Source organism: Branchiostoma floridae, chromosome 1 (assembly GCF_000003815.2).
Source record: "Branchiostoma floridae strain S238N-H82 chromosome 1, Bfl_VNyyK, whole genome shotgun sequence".
Lineage (NCBI taxonomy): Eukaryota > Metazoa > Chordata > Leptocardii > Amphioxiformes > Branchiostomatidae > Branchiostoma > Branchiostoma floridae.
The window spans coordinates 29,503,481-29,530,538 of NC_049979.1; the positions used below are offsets into that span (position 1 = coordinate 29,503,481).

General features: G+C 41.3%; 2 protein-coding genes across 9 annotated transcripts in view; one reads left to right on the plus strand and one right to left on the minus strand.

The window, feature by feature from the left end:
• The window catches only part of LOC118429103 (forkhead box protein N3-like), a 36,330-nt gene extending 14,936 nt beyond the window's left edge, over nt 1–21,394 (minus strand). The window contains exons 1-3 of one of the 8 annotated variants that reach the window (XM_035839484.1): nt 21,030–21,394; nt 5,639–6,243; nt 790–932 (exon numbers count right to left, since the gene is read on the minus strand). In XM_035839484.1, the coding sequence (XP_035695377.1) occupies nt 790–932; nt 5,639–6,217 (722 nt within the window). In that variant the 5' untranslated portion in view covers nt 6,218–6,243; nt 21,030–21,394. Of the gene's footprint in view, nt 1–789; nt 933–5,638; nt 6,244–8,891; nt 8,911–8,935; nt 9,081–11,611; nt 11,820–12,062; nt 12,081–21,029 lie in introns of those variants that run through there. The other 7 variants (XM_035839523.1, XM_035839533.1, XM_035839542.1 and 4 more) reach the window with 7 other exon arrangements.
• Nucleotides 15,280–17,797, plus strand: LOC118421703. The gene is made up of 5 exons (XM_035829216.1): nt 15,280–15,621; nt 15,782–16,000; nt 16,160–16,253; nt 16,844–16,970; nt 17,390–17,797. The coding sequence occupies exons 1-5, from the start codon at nt 15,450–15,452 to the stop codon at nt 17,795–17,797; spliced, it is 1,020 nt and encodes a 339-aa protein (XP_035685109.1). The 5' UTR covers nt 15,280–15,449.
• Nucleotides 21,395–27,058: the final 5,664 nt, after the last annotated feature.

Consider the following 27,058-nt stretch of genomic DNA (forward strand, 5'->3'; position numbering starts at 1 on the left):
AAATGCCAGCCTTCACACCCAGAGGGCAATGCACTGTAATAATTTCTAACCTCTTTGTCAAGACGTTGCTTACAAGTAAATGTTGATGACATAATGATATATCATCATCTGTTTGATGATATAATGATATATTCTTTTACGTCAAAATCTTTAAGGGTTCAGACAGAAAAAAATACTCACTTCGCACCAGCATGACACTGGCTCTGTGCTACAAACTCAAAATCTTGAAGTTCCATTTAAATTGCACGCTGTTTCCGCAATCGTCAGTAAGACACAATTTACTATTTGGAAATGCCAAACTGCATTTAATGCGGAGCATTTAGCCACTTATAAAAAGGCATGTGCCCTAAATTAGTAGTTCTTTCCCATCCTTCCAAATGGCCAGGCCCAAAAGCAGCACTAGTGGATGCCTCAAATGGTGCGAAGAAATCAATACAGAATATAGCCCAACATTTTCCCAATCAATATGCTGGCAGCGAGAGGAAAGCGTGCGTGGGTTTCGCAAAACGACACGATAGCGGCGAAGAATCGTCACACACTAAGCTAGAATAGACACCATACTAATACATCGGAATGGGAGTCATTATATCATAAACCATGTATTTGATTGAATGATTCATATGGTATCTAAAAATAAGTCATTTATCCAAATTTGTGATCAATATAATAGGGTGAAGCACCATATTTGAGTCCTAAGACCTATACTGAATTAACAAACATGACAGGTCAGAATTAAACTGCACAGAGTGTGACCATGTTGGTGACCATGTTGGAATGTGAGGGACTCACCCCGAGTGTGGCAGCTGTTGTGGGGAGGGGGGCGGTGTGGTGAAGATGTGGTGGTACGGGTGGATGGGTGTCTTCTTCAGCGCCTGCAGTAGGTTGGGTCTGTAGGCTGGGTCGATCATCCATAACGATCCCTTCCCAATGCTCTGTAAAAGATTTAACAGACAGTCCAGTTAGTAAAATATACAAATTACGGTGCACTTCTTCTGTTGTTGTACTGCATACCTGTACACAAGAGTCAAACTCGTTCAATTAAAAAATAAATCACCTAAACATCAGGAACCTTTTACAGACTTGCAAAACCTTTCCCTGACTCATAGCCTGCCTTTTCTTCTAAACGATCGAACCTTCCATAGATTGTGAAATTTGTGCTGGAAAAAGCTGTTTTGAGTTTTCTATTGCATTGGGCTTTTGTGTTTATTACTGGATATATATAATTTTTTGCCAACATGCAATTTGAAATGTAAAACCCCAAAAAAATATTTCTCGTAAACATACAACAGAGAGTAGTACACAATAGCATATGTAACTTAAAGTAAGCCAAATTAGTTGCTAAAAATTTACATTTCATTCAGAATTCCTGAAGCTATCATAACTGACATAATTCTTGGCTCCACAGTGCTGCCTGGAATCTACAATCCAGAAATGTTTCCACAGCAGTGCTTTTTAAGAAAGTCAGTCCTTGGATTTAAACTAAGTTAATCCCTGCTGTCGGCTACCCGAGTTAATCACTATTGGCAGATGATTTCTTAAGCAGATAATTTCGTTGGCTTCTGGTAAACAAAGCTGATGTGGTTTCTTACCTTACCTGCTGTCACAAATACAGTAAGACAACCTTTCCTTTTCAAACAAAGTTGGACTTACAAACTTCTTAACATGCTAATGCTATAATGAACCTGCACAAACTGTTAAGCTTGTGTTTCAAAATAACATAATACAATGCAATTAGTGGTTACCTAAAAAGTAGATTATGTACAGGAGGTGGATTAAAGTAATTGAATGTTTGACAGAAAGGAAAACAATGTTGCCCCCCCCCCTTATTCAACCAAAGTATTTTCTTCCACACAATGCTATGTGCTTGTATAACAGACCAGAACTTGACTTCTAAAAATGTTTAAACTGACTTAACCTGGTTGACTACTGTATAAAGTTTTGCATGTACAATTTTTCAAACAGCATGTAACATTCATGCCATCGTGCAAAAGTATTTCTGATTTGCCATGGATTTAGGTCTGGACCTGAACATGAATTGGTAACCTGAACCTAGTATTACGGCCGTGTGGCTCGTTGGATACACCCAATCCCTTGATCTCGAAGTTAAGCAACGCATAGCCCGGTCAGTTCTTGGATGGGAGGCCACACAAGGACCATCGAATGCTGTAGCCTGACCAAAAAATTCCACGAAATCATTTTCCGGGAGAGACGTAAAACTGAGGTCCCGTGCTCGAGGAGGTGCCTCGACCACGTTAATCAGCCTCATTACTCAACACATTGGGTATATACTGGCTGCAAATACACCCGATATTATTATTATCATTATCATTATTACAGAAGTCTCACATTGGGTACATACTGTCTTGACTTCAAAACTACAAACTCTGGTACTTCTTGATATAAAATTGTGCTGAATAATTGATACATCAAAAGTGCCTAATCTCCTTATACAGCATTAGCTTCTGCACAACAGGATGTGGTACGTTCCTTGGGACAGACACTCTGACCTCCAATATAGTTATCCTGCTTTTCTGGCATTTAGGGCTTCTAATTTGGGTGCAATCCAAGACATTCACTATGTTTTTTGGGTGTTCGCCAGATGTCAATAATGTAAACATTTGAGGCGTTCACAAAACATGGGAGGGCAAAAATCAGTATTTCTACACAGTTCATTTTGAAAGTGAAAAACGTAGGCAAAGACAAGAAACAATAGTAGTTGTAATAGACTTTTTTTACTGTTCTGTCAGTACTATCGCAAATAAAACATGCACAGGATTTGTTTACACTGTCTTCCTTGTTGGGACACAGTTTTGGGTTTCATTTTAGTGACTGCCAACAAAGTGCGCTACAAAAAAAACACACCTAAGGTATCTAATTGTAAATCAACACTCCTTCTCACCTAACCTTGCTACTCCCCACCCTTTTGAAGATGTCCTTGCCAAGACATGATGAAGTTGTTTTTGTCTAGCTTGCAATCCGTCTACAAACAGCCAAAGATCTTTTTTCAGTCTAACAGCTTTAAATGCCAGATATTCCGCAGTTATAACATCCAGTCCCTAAAAACCAAACATGGAGCATACCAAGTGAACCTTGTACTTTCTCTTGTGACCTTAAAAATAGAGAACAAGCAAGACCCTTGTTTCGGTGGGGTCAAAAACCTCAGTAACAATGGGCAACAAGTATCCATTTCGACACCGCAAAGCTATCATTTAACCTGAGTGGTCTCACGAAGACACTGTTACAGTAGATATAGCTGTTGTCTAAACCCTTATCTAGACTGTGATTGTCTATCTTTTTCCCATGGATTTTTCTGGTGATAACTTTGTGGTGGGTAATCATACCACACCCAACTTATAGGTAGTCCTTGGGCTTGTTGCAAGACAACACTCTCTTGCAACCTTGCGACATCAATTCCAGTATACATGATCTCACGTTACTATGAATAAGGGCGTTAAAATATAGCCTTTTTGTACATGCCCAGTTTTTTGTCAGATACAGAGCACTGTCCAATATTTCCAATACGAAACCATCATACTGTTACAAAATAAACCTAGAACTTTTCATTTGGTAGTGTTTGCCAAATAAGCATACCAAGTTGGAGTATCCTGTTCCCGAGAGATAGCACGCTGTAATAACAAACAATGGGACGACGTATTTTCTTAGGACTTTTGCTGTTTGTTTCAGACTACGCCTCTTACGTTTGAAATGCCCGCTATTATCTAAATATATTACTTTATCTACCTCTCATACCCATGTCCCTCAATTTTGGAAGTATAGTTTAGTAACAACTAAATCTGTATCAGATCTATTTTTGGTGAGAAAATACGAAGTGCCCTTGCCACTTGAGTTCTGTACTTTCAAGTTAACTCCCACGAATATCTTCTTCTTCAGGCAAGTGTATGTCAACTTCAAACTGTCATCCTGTCCTGACTCCTCTGCCCCCTGGCACACATGATGTTGTCCGACCGTGCCACGTTGCACCCACATAATTGGCACCTTTGCCGTTGCCATAGCAACAGGATGCCACGACCTTCTCCGTCACCCTGACCCTCCCAGCGTTTGCTGGCGCCCCTGTTCCGGGCCTCCACTCCAAACCCTCCTGATTTATAGTCTCACCCTATGTAAACCCTTTCCTAGAGGTTATCTATTCCCTACAATGGAAGGTTAACAAACGTCTGGAGGAGGCCCCAGATATTGGCCGACTGTTTGTCTGGTGCTGACCTTCCCCACTCAGAGGGTTCACCTTTCATCAACAAGCTTAGTTTTACTCACTTACAAGTAGGAACTGGACTCATGCACACTGGACATTCAAATATATCTTATAACCTGAAACCATGGACCATAGAACCAAGGAAACCTTGCTGAAACATCAGTTTCACGATCGTTTGCTCACAACATTTCAGATAAAAATTTTGGCTATCACACCAGAATGTCAGTGACGACAGGAATTTATGACGCTGTGTCCGAAATCATTTTCAAACATGAAAACACTCTTGTATGATGAAAGAAAACACTTCATCTTCACACCATGCGCATCAAAACTCAAGATCAGATAAGCCGGCAGCCATCTTAGAAGCAAATAACTACAAAATTAGTAATTAAAAACCAATTTTTGTAAAGTGCGATTACGTGATTTCACGAGCGACTTGAGAAGAGCACAAACATCATTACCTACGCGTTTCGGTACATTAATGAGACCATTGAGACACTCGACTGAAATTTCCAACTGAAAATCATCTCTGTGGGATTGCATGCGTGCTTGAGAGCATTTTATTTTTCTCGAGGACAGCTCTCTGAAAGATAGAGGCTGATTTTGTTTACATGTCTGAGTCCAAGCCTGGGAACTGTTAGTCTAAACATGACTAACTAGCTATGCATTGATCCTTGGGACAAGCTGAGGGCTGGGCAAACAACCACCATCTGCAAGGAGATGTTAGGAGACATCTGATCCCACCTGGTAGGGAAATTTACTGGGGAGTTCACAAGGCCACTGGCTTGGATAGCAGCCAGGTTACCTCCATGCCTGTCAAAGTCTGGTGTAAAAACTGTGGTCATTATTAGGTAAACCTGTAATGGCATCAAAATAGCAGACCAACAGTGTTTGTCAGGACTTCTAAATGTTTTAAATTCAACCATTTTCGTGACATGTTTTTGTTTGGTTGCTCTAACCACGAAGTCAAACAAAAAAGCCGTATCTCACAAAAGACACCCAACAATTATGGCATCAAACGCGAGTAAATCGACTATGTCAGACTGACGGAAGACATTTTTGCCTGCGGCAATTTAACGGCTGGAAAAAGATAGAACGCCGAACAATGACATGCCTATTCTCGGAGACAATCCGACAGACTTTACAAAAATCCGCCGTAACCCCCACGAGATCTCTGGACTCTTGACGCGAATGTCAGTTGACAGTCTGGGCTGTAACTGCGTCAAACTGGTGTGTCATTAACGTCAAATTCTATTCACCTTTAAAACTGTCACTTCTGTCCAGTAGCTCAACACTGTCATTATAAAAGATAGATTACTGACTAATTAACACAGCAGGTTTAAGCAAAACCACAACGATAACACTTACCTTCAATCAACACAACCTTTTACAATACAATAAAATAAAAAAGGCACACACTAGACTCACCTGCCCTTTTTCCTTTTCCACTTTCTTGAAGCACTTATTCAGGGATAGGTTGTGCCTAACAGAATTTTTCCACCCCGTCGGTGCGTTCACAAAATAGGGAAAGTGCTCCAGAATCCAGTTGTAGATTTCCTTGACTGGCAGTCTCTTACTTGGCGAGTCCTCTATAGCCATGAATATTAGACAACTGAAGGAGTAGGGAGGTTTGCTATTTCTGTGCTGGTGCGCGTCGTACGGTATGTCCGCCGGGGTGGGCAGCGACGCCGTGGTGTGGTTGCTGGGTTTGAGGGGGCTCATGGTCCCCCCCATCTCTCTGGTGGGGCTGCCACACAGGCCGCCTCCCGTTTCCACATTTACAGACTTCAGCACGTCGCTGCTGTGAAGCCAGTTCAAGTTTGTCAGTTCGTCGTCGTCGATTGCACCTTTCTCTAACGAGATCGCGGGAAAGCAGCTCATGTTCAAGTCCAGGTCGGGGTTCTGTAGCGCCTGGGCGAGGGTCGTGCTCGGGCAGCTCTGACTTAGAGCGCTGCCTTCCAGGGCTCGCCGGATGATGGACCCTTCTGGCTTGCGATCCGGTGGCATGTCTGCTCGTGTTTACTGTCTGTCACCTGAGGGAACAAGAGAAAACACCATGAATTATGCATCCCACAATCAACCGCCGCGCTGATTAGCAAATGAGAACCTGACGGTGGCGTCACCGCCATGGCAACGGCCGGCGTGGCTTCATCAATTACCATGCCAACGGTGGGTGGGACAAGATAACTCAAGTGCTAAGTATGCCTTTCCTTTCACGGATGAATCCTTGAATCGTTGACCTATGATTCCAAATTGTGTAATGGCTGTGTGACGCACCTACAGTTGCGTACCAGCCTCTGGCTACTAGAAAGACAGGAACAACCGGGATAGAGAGGGACTACACAATACAGAATGGAAGCCCCACAATGTAAACAACCTTGTAGTTTATTTACACTTCTACCAAGGCCCCAAAACCTTGTCACTTCAGAAGCAATTCAGAAGGTTACTCAAATAGGAATTGTTATCCTCTCAGTCAAGGAGAGGAAAACGCAAAATATACGAAGAGCTAAGAAATGTGAGAGCGCTGAGTGAGAGGCCATTTCAGGCTGTGTGTAGACCACACGAAGCTCATGCCCGCATGGGCTGACTGCACGTTACTTAAGTTTCATCTGCCTGACTGAGCACGCAAGTGTGCTCGCTGTAATACCCAGAACAAAGCTTCCCATGGCTCAAATGTCCGCAGACAGAGCGGCCACATGTTGCGGTGCATAATTCACTCATGTTTACATCAGCTATTAGAATACATGGACGTTACTACAGCATGGAACTCGACAATACGCACATGTTTCACTCAGGTGGTGACAGTACTTCAACATAGAAAACAGCATCATTAGCCACCCACTCCTTTGTCTACTATGTGCATAGTATCAACCTACATATCAAAGAATGCTTCAACAATAACATTTCCCACAGAATCAACAGTTTGAATAAGCTAACGCCAGCTTTAAGTCAGGAATCACTGACGTCGGCAGTCAAATCACATTGCCCAAATTCCTTCATGCATTGTCTTTAGTAGGGTTGTTCCCAGCTTTAATTCTTTTTCCAGTCCAATTCATTGTTTAGAACTATAGTTTCCATGTATCATTTTGAGCTTACTGAAAGTAAAATACATTTTCGTCAATTTCATGTCATGAAGTTCCGATTTTTTCAGATGGACGGGAATGAAATTTTTGTCCGTTTCGACAAGAAAATTTCTGTCCCAGGACTGTTGGACAGGTCCTAGACTAGAAACTGAGTGTCTATTGCAATAAAAACTTCTCTTAGCATCTGGTATTTGTCAAATTTTTTTTTATAAGTTAAACTCAATGCCAAGCTAAAACTGCCTTAGAAACCCGAACCAGTTTGATAAAACCAGGATCAAACAAACCTATCTGGATAATCTTAACTGGGTTAGAGACAGCACATATAGCGGAATTTGCGGTACTTTAGCTAGAGTGTAGTGGTCAAGGGTGACAAAGTCTACAGAAGCCAACTACAGAACAAACAGCACAAGTCAACTTCAATGGGAAAAGCTAACAACCCACACAGCTGGCCAGGATTTGCATTAGACATTGTTTTACATCACTTGTGTTGGTCTGTGTGACGTACTTGCAATGGAGGAGTTAATACTGTTGAAGTTATTGCTTTCTAGCTGCTACTTCAGTGGCATTTATGTTCCAACTTACAAAACATCAACTGGGCACAGAACCAACTTTGATCAAAAAGTGAGTACATTAATTCTCATTCAGTACTCTTTTCTGGCCCCTTTCATAGAAGAAAGTTCTTCAACCATTAAATGCAATGGTGGAACATATATCTAAAGTCCACCAGTCATAATCATTACTATGGGCCTTAATAAAAGTAACTTGAGAAAAATTAGGATACCACTGGCAAGTCTTGAACTTATCAACCACAGGTACAATGTACAAAGATAATCTTTTTCTATACAAGACATGAATAGGGAAGAACGTTTTTTCTCCAGATGTACAATACAACAGTGTATTCTGTATCACCCAAGGTACCAGCCAGATCACTGGACATCTAATCTAACCCACAGGAGGGCTAGGACCAGGGTGATGCAGAATACACTGTTGTATTTTCTCAATCCCATACCCAACCAAAGAACCACACATTTCAGTGCGAAGTGTACCAAGAGTTGATATGAACAAGAAATTGTAACATCAATTCCAAATCTGGTATTCAAATCCTAGACTCGTAGTTAGAGCCGAGATTATTCCACGAAAGTCCTTGTGATTACAGCAGAAAACAAAGTTATCATCAAGTCCTGAGCACCTTTATCAAGCATAATCCTAGCCTAGGTAGGACACAAAGTTATATTAGTTTTTACCTCACTGAGTATGGGCATCCGCATAGCAATGGAACACTAGTTTTAAGCCTAAAGCCAAAGGGTCTTCCTTTCCTAGATTAGTATCTGCTTCAATTCATGGAAATGGAATATGGCATATCAAGAAAAGGTCGGACTATTTTATCTGCTGCCCAAAAGAGAAAGTGAACATATCTAAATGAAATTTCTGACACACTACTAACTTAGACCAACATACAAATCGGAGCTTGGCCTTAGTCTTTCCTGATGAAAGCAACCCACATGCACAATTCCTTTACATTATCCAATCTGGCCTTTATATTACTACAGCTTTGATACGCAGAGAATGTATCTAATCCTGATACAAATGCACCCCACCTTTAGAAAGGACGCACATTGTCATTGATGGATCTGCAACATACTTATCTCAATCCAGATGGTGTGATGAGATTGTAGTCTTTCTTTGAAATACCGTAAGAATCTAAACAGAGATAAATTCTAGTACAGCAAATGCATCTCCAAAGTAGCTATAGATTTTGACTGGTGTATGTATGCTGCACCCTCCAAGACTGAACTGCTAAATTATTTCCTGTCTCCCTCACAGTTGTTCCACAAATGTCTGGGTTGTCGGTAACCTAGCAACCAGGCATCTCACCCCCACCAGGGGCCAATGAGGAGGAGAGTTTAAAATTAGCAGCAGATGCGCCGTCATGGCAACCACCCCTCACAGCAGGGCCCTGCATACTCTGACCTTGTGAAAATATAGAACCTGATATCTACAAACAACTCTTATCAGCCATGTACAAACACACTTCTCTCTCTAACAAAGGACAGTTTACAAGAGATACATGGACTCTAGCCATAATAATTCTCATTTGACCAAAAAAACACTCAGAGACAATTTGCAAATGGTAGACTGGTAATCGCCAAGCAAATACTTCTAGGGTGATAACAGGGTGATATTCACACCTGAAACCCGACTGCTTCACAGCTTGTTTCCGGCGTATGGAGGACCGAGCTTTCGCAGATATCACCGGGATGGAAGATGGCGAAATTTACATTCCAGCATCGTCACGGTGACGCGGAAGCCGCTCGGCAAGACTAATCCCCGTTTTCGAGTCCAGCAGTTTCCAGCGGTGACATATTCTGTTCAGCTCCACTCCAAGAGGGCTGCATTGAAATTCAGGCCACATGACGGGGGTATAGGTAGCACTGACATCACTCCAACGTGCATAATAATTCTGGCGATGGGCAACACCAAGAATGGAAGTGCAGAGCGGATCTTCATTCAAGAAGTACTGAAAATTATCAATCACTAACTAAAATTCTGGAAAGAAAATTTAATTATGTTTACTTTGCAATTGTAGTACAGTACCCTAGGAAAAATTGTCATCCAAATTATTTGACAGCTTAATTGGAAACAAGGTAATCCTGTCAAGAAAATGGTCCTTTTATATAAGGATCAAAATCCCTTTTATACAAGGATCAACAATACTCAGTACTTTGTAATAGGAAGCTATGATAACTAATCCATGAAACCAGAGCTTGGCTGTCCATCCTCACATGCAAATACACTGTGTCAACCACCATGAAGGGGACTTGTGCTAAGCGGTCACATTATAGCCACTATTATGTCTTCCATGTAATTTTGATTCAGCCTGGTGAAACATGGCCACAAGGAAAACACTTCAACTGTCTCCTACTAGGCCTAAGTAAAAAAATGTTGCGTTTCTGGTTCCCCGACAAAAGTGAGCAAAAACCTGCTGGACTTTTTTGTCGAAGGCCAGCACTGGCAAGGGACATAAATTTTTTGCTAACAATTAACATCTCAGTGATGAAAATGTTGTAGAATCGTTCTCCTCAATTCTGTGAAAATAGAAAATTGTGCTTGTGCAACATACTATTTGTATAGTTACAATGTGATGCTGAAAATCCAGTATCCTTAAGCATTTCAGTTTATACATTGCTTTACAGTATGGATCATCTGAAAATAATTTCATCAGGTTGGTCATAAGAACTTTTTTATTGAGATCATAGGAGATAGGAGTTTTCTTTTACACAACATTTTTTGCCCAGGTGGTTGTGCAAAAGAAAATCTTATGTAGTACGGATCATATGGATTATGTGGTATGGATCATATTGGCTAAAATCCCTCTAAAAAAAGAAGAAGAAAAGAGGAGTAACAACCCTAATTTTTTTTACGGCCGTAATCGGAAATGACATTTTTCCTAGGCCCTGTTTGTTCCATACAAGGGGTACAGGCGACCATATTGCTGTAGCACCCGAATATAATTACAGTGCGCACTTGGTCTCAAAAGCAGGCCATCAGCTATCCTGGGCAGATTTGCCGACTACAATTATATCCCCCTGTATATTCATGGCTCTTCCTCACCACCATCCTACATCACTGTTGCCATGGCAACCGTATGCCCACACCATGAAAACCAATTTGCAGCACCAATCATTTAATGAGCAGGTCGTCCTGAAATAATCCAATCCAGACACGCACTGGTCGCATAATCACAACATCACCCATGGACGCCTCTGGCGCTAGGGAGAGGTAATAATATTCATGTACAAATATCAATTTTTTCCTATCCCGCTGCTGGCAGAATAACCATTCACTATAGCAAAGTCTGGGCAAAGCAAATGTTTGGACATGTCACAAGCCTTCGCTTAAACCAAAGTGACCACGGAAGAACAATCTTTTTAATCTTTCAATGAATATCTACCACATCAAGATAATCAACCTATTCCCAATATGGAGATTGCTAAACTGATCACAAGAAATGTACAAGAGCAAAACAGGTTTATCAAGGCTTCTTCACTTCAGTTCTGAAAATCAAATGTTTGGACATGTCACCACTAGCCTTCGCTTACCAACGTAACCACAAGAGGACAATCCTTTTTATCTTTGAATATCTGATACATCAAGATAATCAACCTATTTCCTATATGGAGATTGCTAAACTGATCACAAGAAAAGTACAAGAGCAAAACAGGTTTCTAAAGGTTTCTTCGCTCTTAAAAATCTCGGCAACACAATGCTTGCATGTGACCATGTATTAAATGACCTTCACAAGAGGAGCTTTCCTTACCCCTGCCATCGTGTTGCCAGTAAACCCCAGTCTTCAGATACAGCCCAATAATGGCCTAATGCTCGGAGAGTAGACGACATAAGCACCGGATCAGCCTTCTCCTACAGAACTGCCGCTGAGATGGTGAGCTGATGGAGATAGCCCTAAAACCCAATCACAGAGGAAACCCAAAATTGCACCACATCCAGATGCGCAGCCAGCCGACAGTGTGGCCTCATCTGTTGCTATGCAACAAATGCGGAGGAGAACAGCTGGCCAATGAGAGGAGGTTCTGTGGAGGGCGATACATCCCCATAAGGGAGGCCCAGAGTAAAGCGCAATCTACGCCAGGCATGCATAATTCGGTGCCATCTGACAGCCCGTGCTGGCATGATCCTGTAAGTAATGCCTCCAGTGCGTCAGTTGCTTAGTAACCATTGATTCTGTGTGGTACAAGCCACACATTACCCACAGTGGGAGATGGAGAACACTTGTCCCAGGCCCTGTAATTTCTCCTCCAACCTCTAGGCACTATGTGCACTTGCTTGGAGAATATTACCTCCTCCATACACGGCAAGATCAAAATAGAAACCAGAATTCCGGCAGCACATCGCTTCCAAACAAGCAGAGTAGAGCACCTCACATAGCAAACAGGGCAGATGTTTATATTTGGGGAGGCTATAGCCCACATTTGGAGTGCCTCCTGCAGTTGAAAAACCCTTTGACCTTTGTTCCTTTAGATCAATGCCTGCACATGGGTCCCCCATCAATACCTGTACCCTGACAGCCCCATCGTGCTGCAGCCCTTCAAGTAGAACTGAGTTATGAGACCCAAGAATCAGCTTATTTGCACAACAGAACACATTCAATTAATGGGATTTTCCACACACCGCAACATTTTTTGAAATATGTTATTTGGGGCATCATCATCAAATCAATTATTCAGCAGAAAAGATAAGGTGCATGTTCGCACTGATTATGCATCACATGGTTTTTGATAACAGGAACCCTAGAAAGAAAAGGCAGAAGGCATCCCATCCATCATTTTTGAGGGGAGGTGTCACATTGATCCTAACATAGACCAACTGAGCAACCATCCTTTACCACAGGGAAAATGGTTTCTAATGCTAGACATCTTTGAGGTACACCTCAAGCATTTTTTCCTGAAATGAGGGTCTGCATGGAGGGACCCAACATTTTATGCTCAATTCAGAAGAACCGATATTTATTCTGCTGACGTCAAGGTAAGAAATTACGAAAAAATTTGGCCGCCTTGCTACGAATTGTACGAAGAGGGCAGCTTTCCCTACAAATTTTTGGAAAATCAAAAATAGGCTGCCAAGACCTTATTAAAAATGGGCATGCAGACCCTCTGAAATGACCTGTGATGCTTCATCATGTTATCTATATACCATTAATGGCTCCCTGTTTGCTGGTCTAGAGTTACAGTTGTACTGTACTCAGGGGGCCCATGATGAAAACTGGGAATGATGAAGGTCAGGAAAAAAACACCATGTCCCATCCACATCATGTAAACAGTGCAGCCCAGGATCCTGGTGTATAAACACACCCCTCTCTGCCTGCCAGGAGCCTGGCATACTTCATCAAAGCTGTCCATATGTAGTCAGCAGGGCTGCTTATCTTACCACTTCCTGTGGGGAAAGGCACAACAGCCTGCTGTCTGTGGATGGGCCAGGGGAAACAGAACACTGCTTATCAGGAACTGCTGGGGGAGGTTACTCTCTAAGCAGAGGTTCGGCTCTGGCTGTTTTTACGTGTTTTAAAACATGAAGAAAACAGTACAAAACAGATGAAGATGTCTAAAAACATGTCAAGAAAACAGTACCGGCAATGTCAGTATCCTGAATTGAAGAGCAGTCCAAGCTGGAGAGGACACTCCTACCAGGCTGGAACAATTCTACTCTACTCTAGTACAAAACAGATGAAAATGTCTAAAAACATGTAAAAAAAAAATAAGTAGTAGTCAAACATCTGCTTGGAGAGTAGGAGAAGGTTGTAGATGGCATCAAAATGCAAAATTAACTAAATATTAGATCTATAGCAGATAAATCAAAACCTACATGTCATATGTTCACAAGTTTTTTTTTAACTCTGTCAAACGCCAATTAAAAGGATATTCATTAATTCACCCAATCATTATCCGATCATCATCCACAGAACAATAACTAAAGATATATCATACTTTATATATCAGGTTGCTTTTATGGTTGCATGATCTTACAGAGTCAGAGTGTCCTTCTGCCATTCACCAGGCATGTTCTGTTCGAAATTAATCACTTGGATCAAAAACAAGTTCAAGTCCTGTGGTTGGATAATTTGCAGAGATTTCCCTTTGTTGATGTTTTTTTCCAGGGCTTGGAGCTTCATTATTTGACTTGGCAAACATTGATTATTAGAACCTTTGTGCGTCCTGTTTTTGAATGGACCAGTGACACTGAGCCACATCAGCTGTTGTTACTGCCTGTACCAGTAACATCGTGAATGCTCGTCAACCGAGAGGGTCATCAACAGTGTCTGTGTCAGTAAAGCTAACATCGTAACTTCCATTCAGCCGACAACAGTACTTATTCCTACTGAAAAACTAACGTTAGCAAGAAGCAGTCTTTATCAACAAGCAGTCTTTATCGTTCTCGCTGCAATTCAAAAACACATTGTTTTGCAAATCAGGTCAAAAAGAGATTAAAAATAAATAAAAAGACAGTTTCCACACATACGTGCAGTACTGTGAAGTACCAAGGACAATCGCCTTGCCTTTTTGTGACAGGGTTGTTACAGGGATACGAAAGTGGGGTGGAAATACAAATAAGGGCCCATTAATCAGTTGACTGCCACTGGACCATAAAACAATAAGGGAGAACTAATGAACTTGAGCAGAGAAAGGAAATGATACTTTGTTCCACTTGATAACACCCGATCCACAACACCACAAAGGAAAGAAGTGTTTTTCTTTTGTTCCATGCGCCCGTAAACAACCGAACAATGAAACTACAACCACAGGTTTTCACACAGCAGATAGGGTGATTTGCATAAGTCTGATACACAGATAAAGGGTTGACAAGACTCATGCTGAGTTGGACTGCAGGAGTTTGTGCGTATAACGTGTATAAATTCTGGTACCAGTCAAGGAGAAACCGCCATCTGACTCGAGTACTACAGTTTTTACCCTGAGGGCTGAAATAATGACTGGATTGTCAACAGCTGAGCTAAGAACTTAGGCTGCAAGCATTAGTACAAATGTGTTGGTATTACACATTGAATTTCCCTACAAGCCTGGTTGAAAATGTTCAAGAAATTCTGCATAATGGTTTCAAATTATGTGAGGTTTACAGAAAAAATTACATTTCTAAAGAAGGCACTCCATGTCCCATGGACCTACTTTCTAAGTTGAACTCAGGTACCCCCCGAGCTGAATACAAAAGGCGATGATGGAAAAACTTGTGGGAGTCAGAACAATACGAGCAATCGCTGTTATTGTTTACATCCGGGGTATTCGGCGCACGAGCGCTGACTGGTAGGCAAAAAGCGTTAGGAGATCAGATTACTAATTAGCATACCGGCGCGGAAGCAGATCGTACTGTTTACGCGAATTTGCGCATTTTCAGCCACGTTTTTATCGCATCCATGGGATTTTTTCAGATTTTGTATTTTTTTCACTACTTCTTAGTCTTTTTTTTTTTTTTCTTGTGTAATATTTTGGGAGAAAATGACCCTTGCCCTCTTGACTTCCGTCATGTGTTTCCGGTTGTTTTGATTTTCCCGCCGTACGGGCTTTCTGTCATCCTTTCCGGGCTGTTATATTTCTGTTCCTAATGTGGTTTAATTAATACGTTTAATCAATATGAGTTCTTCAAACAGCTACATTAGCTCTTTGGAGCCTAATGACCGAACCAGGTATTTTGAGAAATTAATGGTAAGTGTCGAAGACGCCGGCGATAGTTCAAACCCGGAAGTGACTGGTTCGGCGGTGACTGGTGACGGTGTACGCCTACCTGACCCATACAGTCTGACAGGTGAGGATCATGTGTACATGTGTTTCTAGATTTTGATAAGGTAGATTTTTGTGTCAGATAAAGGTTACAAAACATGAGTACGTGTAAATGTGTTTGTTGCTAATCTCTAGAAATTCTGGCTACGTAACGTTATGTTTATTATCATTTGTATGTTATACAGGTTGGAAGGATGATTTGAGCCTCTGGCCAGATACGGACTATGGGTGCATCTACACCTACCTAATCGAGGCTCCAGGTCCGTTTAACGGAGAAGCCATGAAAGCCTATAAATCCCTGGAGGCGTACAATCTCTTTATAAGTGGCCATGTGAGGGAGTGCAGGTACCACCCTATTGGAAAAAATGTGAAGGTCTGCTTCCTTAAGGCCAAGGTTGTGCCAGGTGGGTGTTGGAGTGCATTGGAACAATATTTCTACTTACATGTACCTGTAGTGAGAACTCTTGAAGATGAAGAATGAGATGCGTGATTAGTATTTAACTGTCAGATACGTTTTTATATTTACTGTATTATCTTTTTTTTCTGTTACATTTGTGTTTCAGGACAGAGAGTAACAGAGACTCCTCACAACCCATGGGTGTGTTTGACCAAAAAAGAGGGTTATGTCATGGCAGCTCACTGCACTTGTATGGCAGGGTAGGTAATATAACTGCATTGACCATCATATCCAAAAAGTCACATTTTTATCTAACAGTGTTCTCGTCAGATGAGGTCCATGGCAAGAAACAGTTTTAGAAATAATGAAAGTCAAACTAGTACTCACCTGTAAATGTTCCTCCGTATATTTCCAGGGAGGAGCGACCATGCAGTTTGTATGTGGCAAGATAACTGTCTTAATTTTTTTCCTTGGTTCATGTTCTTGTGCTTGATGGTTTCCAGTTGTATTTGTACCTGTTGCAAATGCATTTCTTCTTGTTGATGTTCTTGTTGCAGGTTTTACTTGTTGATGTGTTTCGTTTTCTAGGTAATTTGGAGTTATCAACAGTTCCTGAGAGTGAGTATACTAACACATATCATCATGTAGATGTAGATAATGCTAAAAGAAATGTGTATATAGTAGAAATATTCAAATATCACAGAGACTTCCATAATGAGAAGATAAGGCAAATCTTTCATTGTACTGTGAAGCTGGCCAACTTATCCGTTCCTTTTACCATTAACTCTAAAATTGCTCCTGACTATAGTACCTATAATGTATACTCATTTTTTGTTATATTTCAATGTAGATTGGGAGAGGTCTGCAGCCATGTGGCTGCACTGCTGTTCGCAGTGGAGGCCTCCAGGTCTCTTCAGGAAAAACGGACGTCATGCACCAGCAGAAAGGCCGTGTGGAACAAATATTACAAAGATAAGGTCTGTTCATATTTGGGCATTATAATTGAGTAGAATTTTTTTCAATGTCTACAATTTTTTTGCCTAAGTAGACTGTTATAACTTACATTAATGAATGGATTTCTTTGCTTCTACAAAATCATGTGGCATTTACATGTATCCAATTCACAATATATAGCACTACACTATAGATTTACAGCAATATAGTAGATGTTCCTAGCCTGGAGTCCAGCCTTGTTGTGCTTTAGTCCACTCCCAACGGTGGCTACCCCGTCAATGCCATGGGGTAGCGACCTTTGGGAGCGAACTAAAGCACAACAAGGTTGGACTGCAGGCTAAGATGTTCCTCTTTGTAAAGTGTAATATCTGACATGGCCACTGTATAATGCTTTTTCTCACATATATTATTGATAATTCATTTTGTGGATTATTTCTTTCAGGTTGATCCACAAAGGGCTGAGGACATGGACTTTTCGCACCCTAAACATGGAGTCCAGATCAAGAAGGCGCGCCGGAAGCCGCAGTGTGATGTGCCACCACTCAGTGAAGAAGAGGCCGCTTCTGCTTTCTCACAACTGAGGAAGCTGTGTCCCACTGCCAGTGCTGTCATTAAAGAGGAGGAGGACACAGACACAGCATCAGAAGATGAGTCAGATGTCAACACAGAGACGCTTCCCCCTGTGGTATACAGGTCTTGTCATCCAGCCAAAGTCCCTGTTACTAGTGTTAGTGTAGACAGCATCCTTGAGGATGTTCGGTGCAACCCCGAGCAAATCACAAACCTCAACAAAGCTACAGTGGGGCAGTCCAAGTTGCTCGGGTCTTTAAATTGTATGGCCTCTCAGTGAAAATCTCTGAGCAATCAATGATGACTCTACAGTTTGAGTATTTTTTTTTCCGAAATTTTTTTGGGAAGATTGCGCTTTACGGTTTCCTTGGACGGCCAATGAATCAGGAACTTTAGTCGGACAGCTAAGATTGGAATACAACGGTTTATGACTTTTGAAACTGTGGAGGCAGAAACACTAAATCTCAAAGCTAGATCAGCATTTTTGAGGCCTAGTCTCAACTTCATGAGAGTCATGAGTATTTGATCCTGCTGACACATGGACTTTAGAGGAGCAATGAAATCACTAACAAGTCTAAACACAAACATAAACAGTGCAACAGTAGGTATTCCAGTGAAGAGCTTGCATTTTGCATCTGTGAGATTGGAGGCTGATGTTGATGATTTCTTGATTTGTTCTTGAAGGTGATCACGTTCTTCCCTAAGGTTGTCAGCTTCACTTTGAAGGGACTCGCAAAACTGTTCCAACTTACATTTCTCCTCTTGTACTTTTGTGAGCTGTTCTCTCAGAGTCTCTACACTTTCAGGAAGGGGGTCTCTCAGAGTCTCTACACTTTCAGGAGGAGGGTCAGCGATCATTTCTTCATCTGAAATAAAGCAAATCCGAAGTTCAATGAAAGTGCTATGTGATTATGAGTGTCATATATCTGAACTGAACTGAATGTTCTAAACTCTGATTCATATGTATGTATTGTTGTTTCAATATTTTACTCATGCAGGTTGCATGCTTCTCTACTTGATTCACATCTATATCCCCACTCCGAAAACCAAGCGGATAAACTTTGTAGCAAGTAGTCTTGTGTGTATGGTATGTGATTCATGTTGAATAAGTGACAAGTGATAGATTTACTTGTTGAGCAAGAATGATAGATTAAACTGTTGATCAAGAATTTATATGTTTAGGATTACTGATTGTATCCATTAGACACTTTTCTTATTCCCTCTGTAATGCCCTTACCATTTAGTGATGTAGGTGGGGCTTCATTCTCTGATGACACCCGCAGCCTTTTTGCTGCACGCATATACCTGCAAACAATGAAGCATGTTGTAAGTTGTAAATCAAAGTTGCATGCTTTGTTTCCTACATACATTCTGTTAGCATAGCATTTAGTGATTACTGCTGTGAATGTTATGAAATATAAAACATTTGACTAGGTGTAAACTCTAACATGAGTAACTTACAGGATCTTTGTGAGATTTAACTGAATCCTTGGTAAAACTTTCATGGTCATCTTCTCAGGCAAGGAGGTAGAGTATAGCAATGTTTCACACAGGCATGAACAGCCTGCCTGCATGAACAGCATGAGCAGTAAATCAAATTTCAATAAAGAAACATTGAAAACCCCAATGTTACCTACCGATCTTTCTTGGCAACTGGGTTTCTTGAACGATTGCAACTTGCTGAGGTTGGGAGGTTAAACAAGCTTCGGACGTAATCTGGATCTGCAGGGTCTTTAGAAGGGTACCCAGCAATGCAAGAAGCAAAGAACTTGTCAGTATTATAAACATGATTTTAAAATGAGGTGGCAATTGGTCTTGTGGTTAGGGTGTAGGACTCATAATCCAAAGATAAGTATGAGTTGGAATCCCTGATAGGTCACTTTGTTGTTGTGCCCTTGGGAAAGGTACTTAAACCATACTTTACACCTATTTCACGGGGATATTTTTTGGGAACCATTCACAAACAACGTATTTTGCCACCATTTGCTGACCAAACAACGGATGAAAAGTTTGATAGAACGTCATAACTGTGTAGTGGAACAGCAGAACGGATTTGCCGCTGGTTGATGTATTTTCGGGCCGTGTTTTGATCGCTGCTATCAGCAGTTTACCGACATGCCGATTTGCCAATTTAACCTTGAGTAAGTGCCTGCCGATTGATACAAATTTGTCGTTGTAAATATGAAATCCATAGATAAACAGCCTTGTTATATTATTGTGTTTGATTAAAGTTCCACTGGGAATAGAATCCCAAAGGACTTGCTATCAGTTACACTGTCTTTGAAATGTTATTTTCTCGCGACACAACAGAAAGTGGCAGACCAATGCATGTGTAGCAATGGCCGGGGAAACATAGTGAACAATGCACTTAACAGTTTCCAGAATGCGCTAAAGCCCGCTTGTTTATTCATGGTTCAGTTTAGAATTTGTTGGAATGTGTTGGATTAAAGTTCAGTGCCGTTAACATTAATATTCACTATCCTTGATATGGCATGAATCAGCGACAAAACTTACTTTAAGCTTTCCGCAGATGTGTAACGAAAAGTACACTATTACATCACGAAAAATGTATTTATGCAAGGGGGACAACAACAAAATATAAAACATATAGATCACAAACCTGAGATGAAATGGTCGCTGCACACTCTCTCGTGGTGTCCACGCCGCGGTCGGGTTTTTCTTTCCCTGCTCAAAATCTGACCTTTTTAAGGCTCTAAGCCATGCAGCCCTTCGTCCTGGTTCCCCAGGGATTCTAAAAAACTTCTTTCTACTGCCTTTATCCTTCCGGTTAGTACAATTCAGCGCACAACAACTGGTCGGCATGTTTGCGTTTCCCGCGCGCAACTGGTGGGCGAGGAGGGTTCAGCCCGCCCTCCTCGCCCACCAGCAGCTTTTTGCCTACCATGACGTCACGTGACGTAACCGTGACGTCAGCGCGATCGCTCGTATAACACTGGTCACACAATAGTACATATATCCTGTCGGCACGTCAGAAAATTATGTGTTTCCGTACGTTACATTTCTCTACATGTAACGAATAAAAAAAGGGGGAAGTCGCCCCATACGCCCCCACAGTCTTGTAGAAAATGGAGCCAGTAGAAATACCGAAATGTGGAACCTTAGGAATGACCTCATGTACATTTTTGTAGGCCCATCCCCCCACCACATGGCGAGCACCAACGGTCTTTGTTCTCGTACCGCCAAAACACCCTCCCCTTCCGAACCGTCAACTTTACGGTACACCATCCCGTTCCTACTGTACTGTATAAGGGTTATGTGGTGGTACAAAAATCCCCAAAACTTGGGCCCCACGACTACGGAAGACACTGCGCCAGTGCAGCACGGATCCAACAGTCTCGTGACGTGCGTGCCGGCTTCATCATGGTTAGAGTGGCCGGGCCGAATCTCAGCCACTTTCCGGCCCGAAAATTCCTCAAAAATCCCCCAAAACCAACATGACAGACGACATACAACACTTCCACACCGATCCTGAAAACGTTAGGGTCACTTACGTAGGAGTAAAGGGGGTCACATCGACGTGAATGTCGTGGAAAGACGCCACCGTCTCGAGCGATATCTGATCTCCAGTCTTAGTGTGTGTGAGCTCCGCCAGGCTGCTGCTTCCCCTGCCCGCCTGTCCGTCATACATCATCCACGTACGCCACCCGTTACCATGCCACCCCGGATCTCCGCCCAGTCCCACACAAAATATCACTTTCTTACAAAACTCTCATACCTCAGGTAGCAAAATATTAATGTATCGTATCAGTGAGGATTTACTTATGAGATTGATACAAGTTGTATCGAGTTTTATAGCTAAAGTGTGGCAAAAGGGACGGTTTTTGCTACAGGGTGGGGAGCAGGTCCGGTTCCTGGAACGGCGTTACTTGGCGTAGGGGCAACCAATCAGCGCGCGCGACCCGGCAGACATGTTGGACTGTTGACCTGCGGACAAAATGGCGCCAAAATCCAGTGTGGAAAGGACAAGCGTTGCTATTGGTTGCAGGCACGCCATGGCGCAATGCCCCACAGGACCAAATGCGCATAATACCATTGATAGAAAAAAGTTGCGCTTTGGCTTTAACTTTCAAAACTTCGCACCGCACGAAGATTGAAGTGATTGTTACAGTGAATAAAAAACTCTGTCCCAAAAAAATCCTATGTTAAAAGTAGGTTTAGAATAATTTTAATTTTAAAAGCTTTTAATTTCATTTCAAGGATGCCATAGCAAGACACCAGGCTATTAAAAAGAAACCATTTTAGAATTTCATTGCCTCCTAACTATCTTGTTTGCCATTGCATTAGGAGTCAGAACCTACTTTTCAACCATGCACTCAGTGCATGCAGCAATAATATAAAGTGCCCTTGTGGGGTACAGTTGCCAAAAGTGGCATGGCTGGTACATGTGAATTTTGCAGAAAGCATGTCTCTTCAACAGACAGCATCAAAATGATTTTTGTCTGTCAAGGTTGACAGATTGGTTTTAAAATTTTTTCGTCACACGCAGCAAATTTCCGTCAATTGACAGAAAAACGGATGCTGGCTAGAGCCCTGGTAATATATCCTCTAAAAATCATTCTTTCGTGATGCAATATCAAATTCATACTTTAAATTCTTACTTTCAGTGGCCTTCTTCCATGTTGATAGTTTTTAAGGTCGAGTTGGCTCTTGATTTGCTGAGAATGGCCTGCATGTAACAATTACATGGCATCTGCACATTTTAACTAAAAACTATTGTACAATAACTGCTCACCACATACTCCAGTATAGCAATAGCCATAAACTCAACAAAATTGGTGAGGACCCATGCTGCTATTTTTACAATGCAGTTTCCCCATTTGGCAATGGTATCTTCATACAAGACCACATTTGAATGTTACAATACCTACAAAACACACTACAGGGAATTTTGCTGTTTTAAAACTGTTATATGCCAAATTGAGCATTGTTGCACAGTATCAGAATTGTATTTTCTATGATCATGGTATATTCAAAACCATACTTGGTAATTTAAAGATTCACACCTTCATTTCAGCTGTTATCTCTGGCTACAGTATTGCTCAAAGACCCGGATCTGTTTGAGATAACAGCTTTGTTATTGATTGCCCCAGGCCATTAGTTTTCATTACCACACATATGCTGTTTTTATTGTTTCAGAAATAATACCCACTGATAATACAACAGAGGAGACTACACCTATAAAGAGACCTGTCAGGAGGGATGCACATCAGACCAATGTTCTTCAGTTTTTCATTTGGAGAAAGTGTAATGTAACGTTATATTACTCCTGACATTTGACTGACAATTTTACTGTCCCCAAAAATACTGACATTGTGGTGCTGCTACATTTATGGGTTCAAAGTGGAATGGATAAAATGGCCCACCTTTTATTGTCCCTGTTGCATTTTGAATAAAGTCAATGGCCCAATTGTGAGGTTATTTTTGTACAAGCTGGTATAATGAATGGTGGTTTTAAAATAAAAAGAATTGCCTGCCAGGAAAATAGCCTAGCTTTCAGCATTGTACTACACTCCCTGCTTATACCTACAGGCATTTGTGCTATGTTATCTACCGGTATGTCGGCACTGCAAAGTCCTGTAGAGATGTATTCAGCAAGTAATGACCTGTTTCAAAAACCTTGCAGGGTCAAGTTTCAGGTGACTTGGCTCACAAATTGAAGACGGTATTTTTCCAATAGCATACCTGACGAAGCATGACACTGCACCAGCCAGTGCACAATGACACACGCCAATCATCAGGACAAGTGTAGTTACATACTAGTATTCTGATCAGTACGCAGTAAGTGATCGAACCTCAGACTCAGGACAAAGCATGACTCTTTTTCGCTAAGCCAGTAGTGTAATGTGGCTTCGCTACATCTCTTATGTTTAGCACAGTGGGTCATTGTCTCTTCTTGTTAAGTGGGTTGGTTTTTTTTTTACGTGCAGAGATTTGACCCTTAGGCTTATGCCTGATGAAGCTTCTTCTTACACCATCAGAAATGACGAATGCAATCCCTTGCAACATTGCAACATGTCCAAGCTGCCGCCAATCCTAGACATTGCTAGAATCAAACTTTGGCCCACTGACAAAGAGAATTTGATTCATATGGCCAAGCAGCACTGTTGCGTTACCACTTGCGCCACAGGGACATGTCTAGTAGTATCCAGCAAACCGACCAAAATTCTAATTGACCATTTTCACATGGAAAGGGTAAGACAAAAGGAGACAAATTGGGACAATTCATCAGAGGAGGACAGGTGAGTTTACCCCAGAGAGAAGCTTATCCGTCACAAAGGCAGGATTACTTACACCGAACAGGGGAATCCTATCGCTGGCAGTTAGGTGCGACTCTCCTGGCAGGAACTTTCATCCTAATGGACGACGGTTTAACTTACCGCCTCTGTAAGACTAGAATCGGTAATGCGGACAGCAGGTGTTCCTCTCACGCTAGGAACCCGGTATCACAGCTTGGAAAGCTGGACTAATCTCAAGAGAGATGAGACAGGTTTTTTTTTTTCTTCTGTCACCTGCAAAATTGAAAAATTGTTTTCCTGCCTCGAGCAAGGAACGGTAGAGCGTGCCTGGGCCGAGGTTCCCACGATGATGCACGCCGGCGATGACACAGATGATCTGTTTTCCCCCTCAGGACTTTCCAGCCGACTGAAAAATGTACAGCAAGGGGATTTGCTTTTTTGACTGTGCCATGACCCATCCTTGCTTCAGGACAGTGAAATTTAACAAGCCAACTGTAGTTTTGGCAATTTTCCATCTTTGGCTAGCACACCTGATGCAGTAGGATTATACATACAAAGCTATAGTAAGAACTAAATTGCCTACACAGTAATAGCATCAATGACACCATCCTTTAATTGACGTTTTAAACCTTATATATCCCTGAAACGACCAAACATTAGATAGCACATATTTTATATCAAATCATCTGTAACCCACCGTACCCAACTTCCTAAACTCATATTTTTTATTCTGAAAATAAAAAGTTCAAACTGCTAGCAACTTTATGACAATGTTGTTTATATAAGAAAATTAATACCTGGTAAGGAGGTGATTAGTACCTGTTGTTTGATCATCAAACATAACTCTCTTCCATCTATTATCAAAAACGTCACACAGCTGTAAATTTTACTATGGTGACAAAAACTTTGCTAAGACAAACATTGTCAATGATAACAGACATTAAGAAAGAGATGGTCTTTAACAAGGCCAATATATTGGTACCCAATTGCAGATAGAAAGAGTATTTAACCAGACCAACTCAAATGACTGATAGACTGTTAGGACCTGAGTTATAGATTGGTTTAAACCTTACAGTTATATGCCAATCAGTCATTACTTTAAGGGCTGTATACAAAACTGGTCTTTCTTGCTGCACCAGTTCGAAATATGGGCACCAAACCTGAAAACATCCGATTCAGTGGACCGGAATTTGGACAGACTAGAAAATGAACAGATTATACAGGTAGGCGGTCAAAGAAGGGTTAATGGGCCAGATCCTCTAGACCTGAACCCGATTGTAGTTTTAACATTAAGCTCCTTGATTGTACCTCGATTTTCTGTACCCCTTATCTTTACTAAGTCTAACACAATGTTTTCTTTATAATTTTTCAAATGCAATGTACTACTAACATTATACAATGTATGCTAGATCATTGCAACATTGCCTCAATAGATTAGGTACTCTTCACGGAATCCTTGGTATTTTGAGCTATTGACACTGTGTTCTGTATATATAAGTAAGAATTGACGTTAGCACAATGTAGGTTACTAAAGTCAGAAGAAAGAGCGAAGAGGTAATTTCTGACATATTCGAAATACTAACTACGTTATATGATAGATGATTGCAACATTGCCACAATAGAAGATATCCTTCGCAGAATCCTTGGTATTTCGAGCTATTGACACCAAAAGTACTCTCACTGTATATATAAGTAAGAATTACCATTAGTACAATGTAGGTTACTGAAGTTCAGAAGAAAGAGCGAAAAGGTAATTTCTGACATATTCGAAATACTACTACGTTATATGATAGATGATTGCAAAATTGCCTCAATAGAAGATACCCTCCGCGGAATCCTTGGTATTTCAAGCTATTGACACCAAAAGTACTCTGTATATATGAGTAAGAATTAACGTCAGTACAATGTAGGTTACTACAGTTCAGAAGAAAGAGCGAAAAGGTAATTTCTGACATAATCCCCCAGGCCAGACTGTCAATCATCAGGGCTTCCATTACCTCTATAGGGAAAGAGTCATAAAACAGGATCTGCCCTGGAATCCTTCCAGCCTGCTGCCCCCATCAGATAAGTGGATTTGCATTGATCAGTGAATCCTTGCAAACATCACATTTGCACTCTTCCCCTCCCCGGAGGATTGGGCTTCAAACTACCTGTCTGACGCTGATTTGTACTCTGTAGAGGCACTCCGAGGTTGCACTTTGCTCACCCTACTTAGAGTCATTCCTCTGCGGTGCATATCGTTAAATTATCATTACAGTACTGCAAGTCAACGACAGACTTGAGATGTATCATGACAGTTGAAATTCTACAATAATGAATCTGATGTGACCTTACATAAACTATACATTTTCGAACATGTAGTCATCTTGGCGGCAATATGTATACTAAGTTTATACACAGCTATCCAGATAGATTCTGGTTGAAAGGAACTATCAACTGAACAATGAATTATTTTTCAAGAATAGATATTTTGAGCTGGTTTCTTACTATCCAACGAATGAAGCAATTCAGTTGACAAGATAGAAAGAGCAAATTCCAGACACTGCCCATGCATTTACTTTGTATGTCACATTATGCGAAACCATGATTTGGTAGACTAATTCTGTACCGATAGTTCATCCAAGTACCTCAAACACTAGCTATTGCCTACAGCGGTAAGTACCGCTGATAAGATAACAGTCCACAGGTACCGCTGAGGTAAAGCTAATGGTTCTTCTTACCTGCCCGTGCGGGAAGAAGAAATGAAGTGGCATGATGCTGGGATATTGAATCGGTATCACACCTTACCCGATGTCCCAAATCCCCATCTAAACCTGATCTAATGATAGCGACTGTCGTCCTCGCACACATCAATCATCCGTTTCCTAGTTACGCTCACGCTGTTTTCGTGCGTCAGCCGTTGCCACCTCTCTCCACGCAACCATCCATCCATTACCAAGAACAACCGTTATCCCCTTGGGTAATTCTCTCTAATTATTTGGATAAATGTCTATAAATAGATTTATGATTGCTCATTATGCTGTTGCCAGGATGGAATCCTTAATACTGAACACGTTATTAAAGCCTTCTCTGTGTAAACATTAGTTATTAAAATATTGTTTTTTCCAATTACAGCCCTGAAAAAAAATAAGGGTCAGTAGGTAGAGTTTCGTTTTCTTTTTCGTTTTTAGATTTCATCAAATGTGATCTATCACTATAGTATCAGTACTGTTTAGCACAGTGTTAAACTGAAATACACCAGGACACAGGCATTTTCCAAATCATGTTTTATTAATACAGTATGT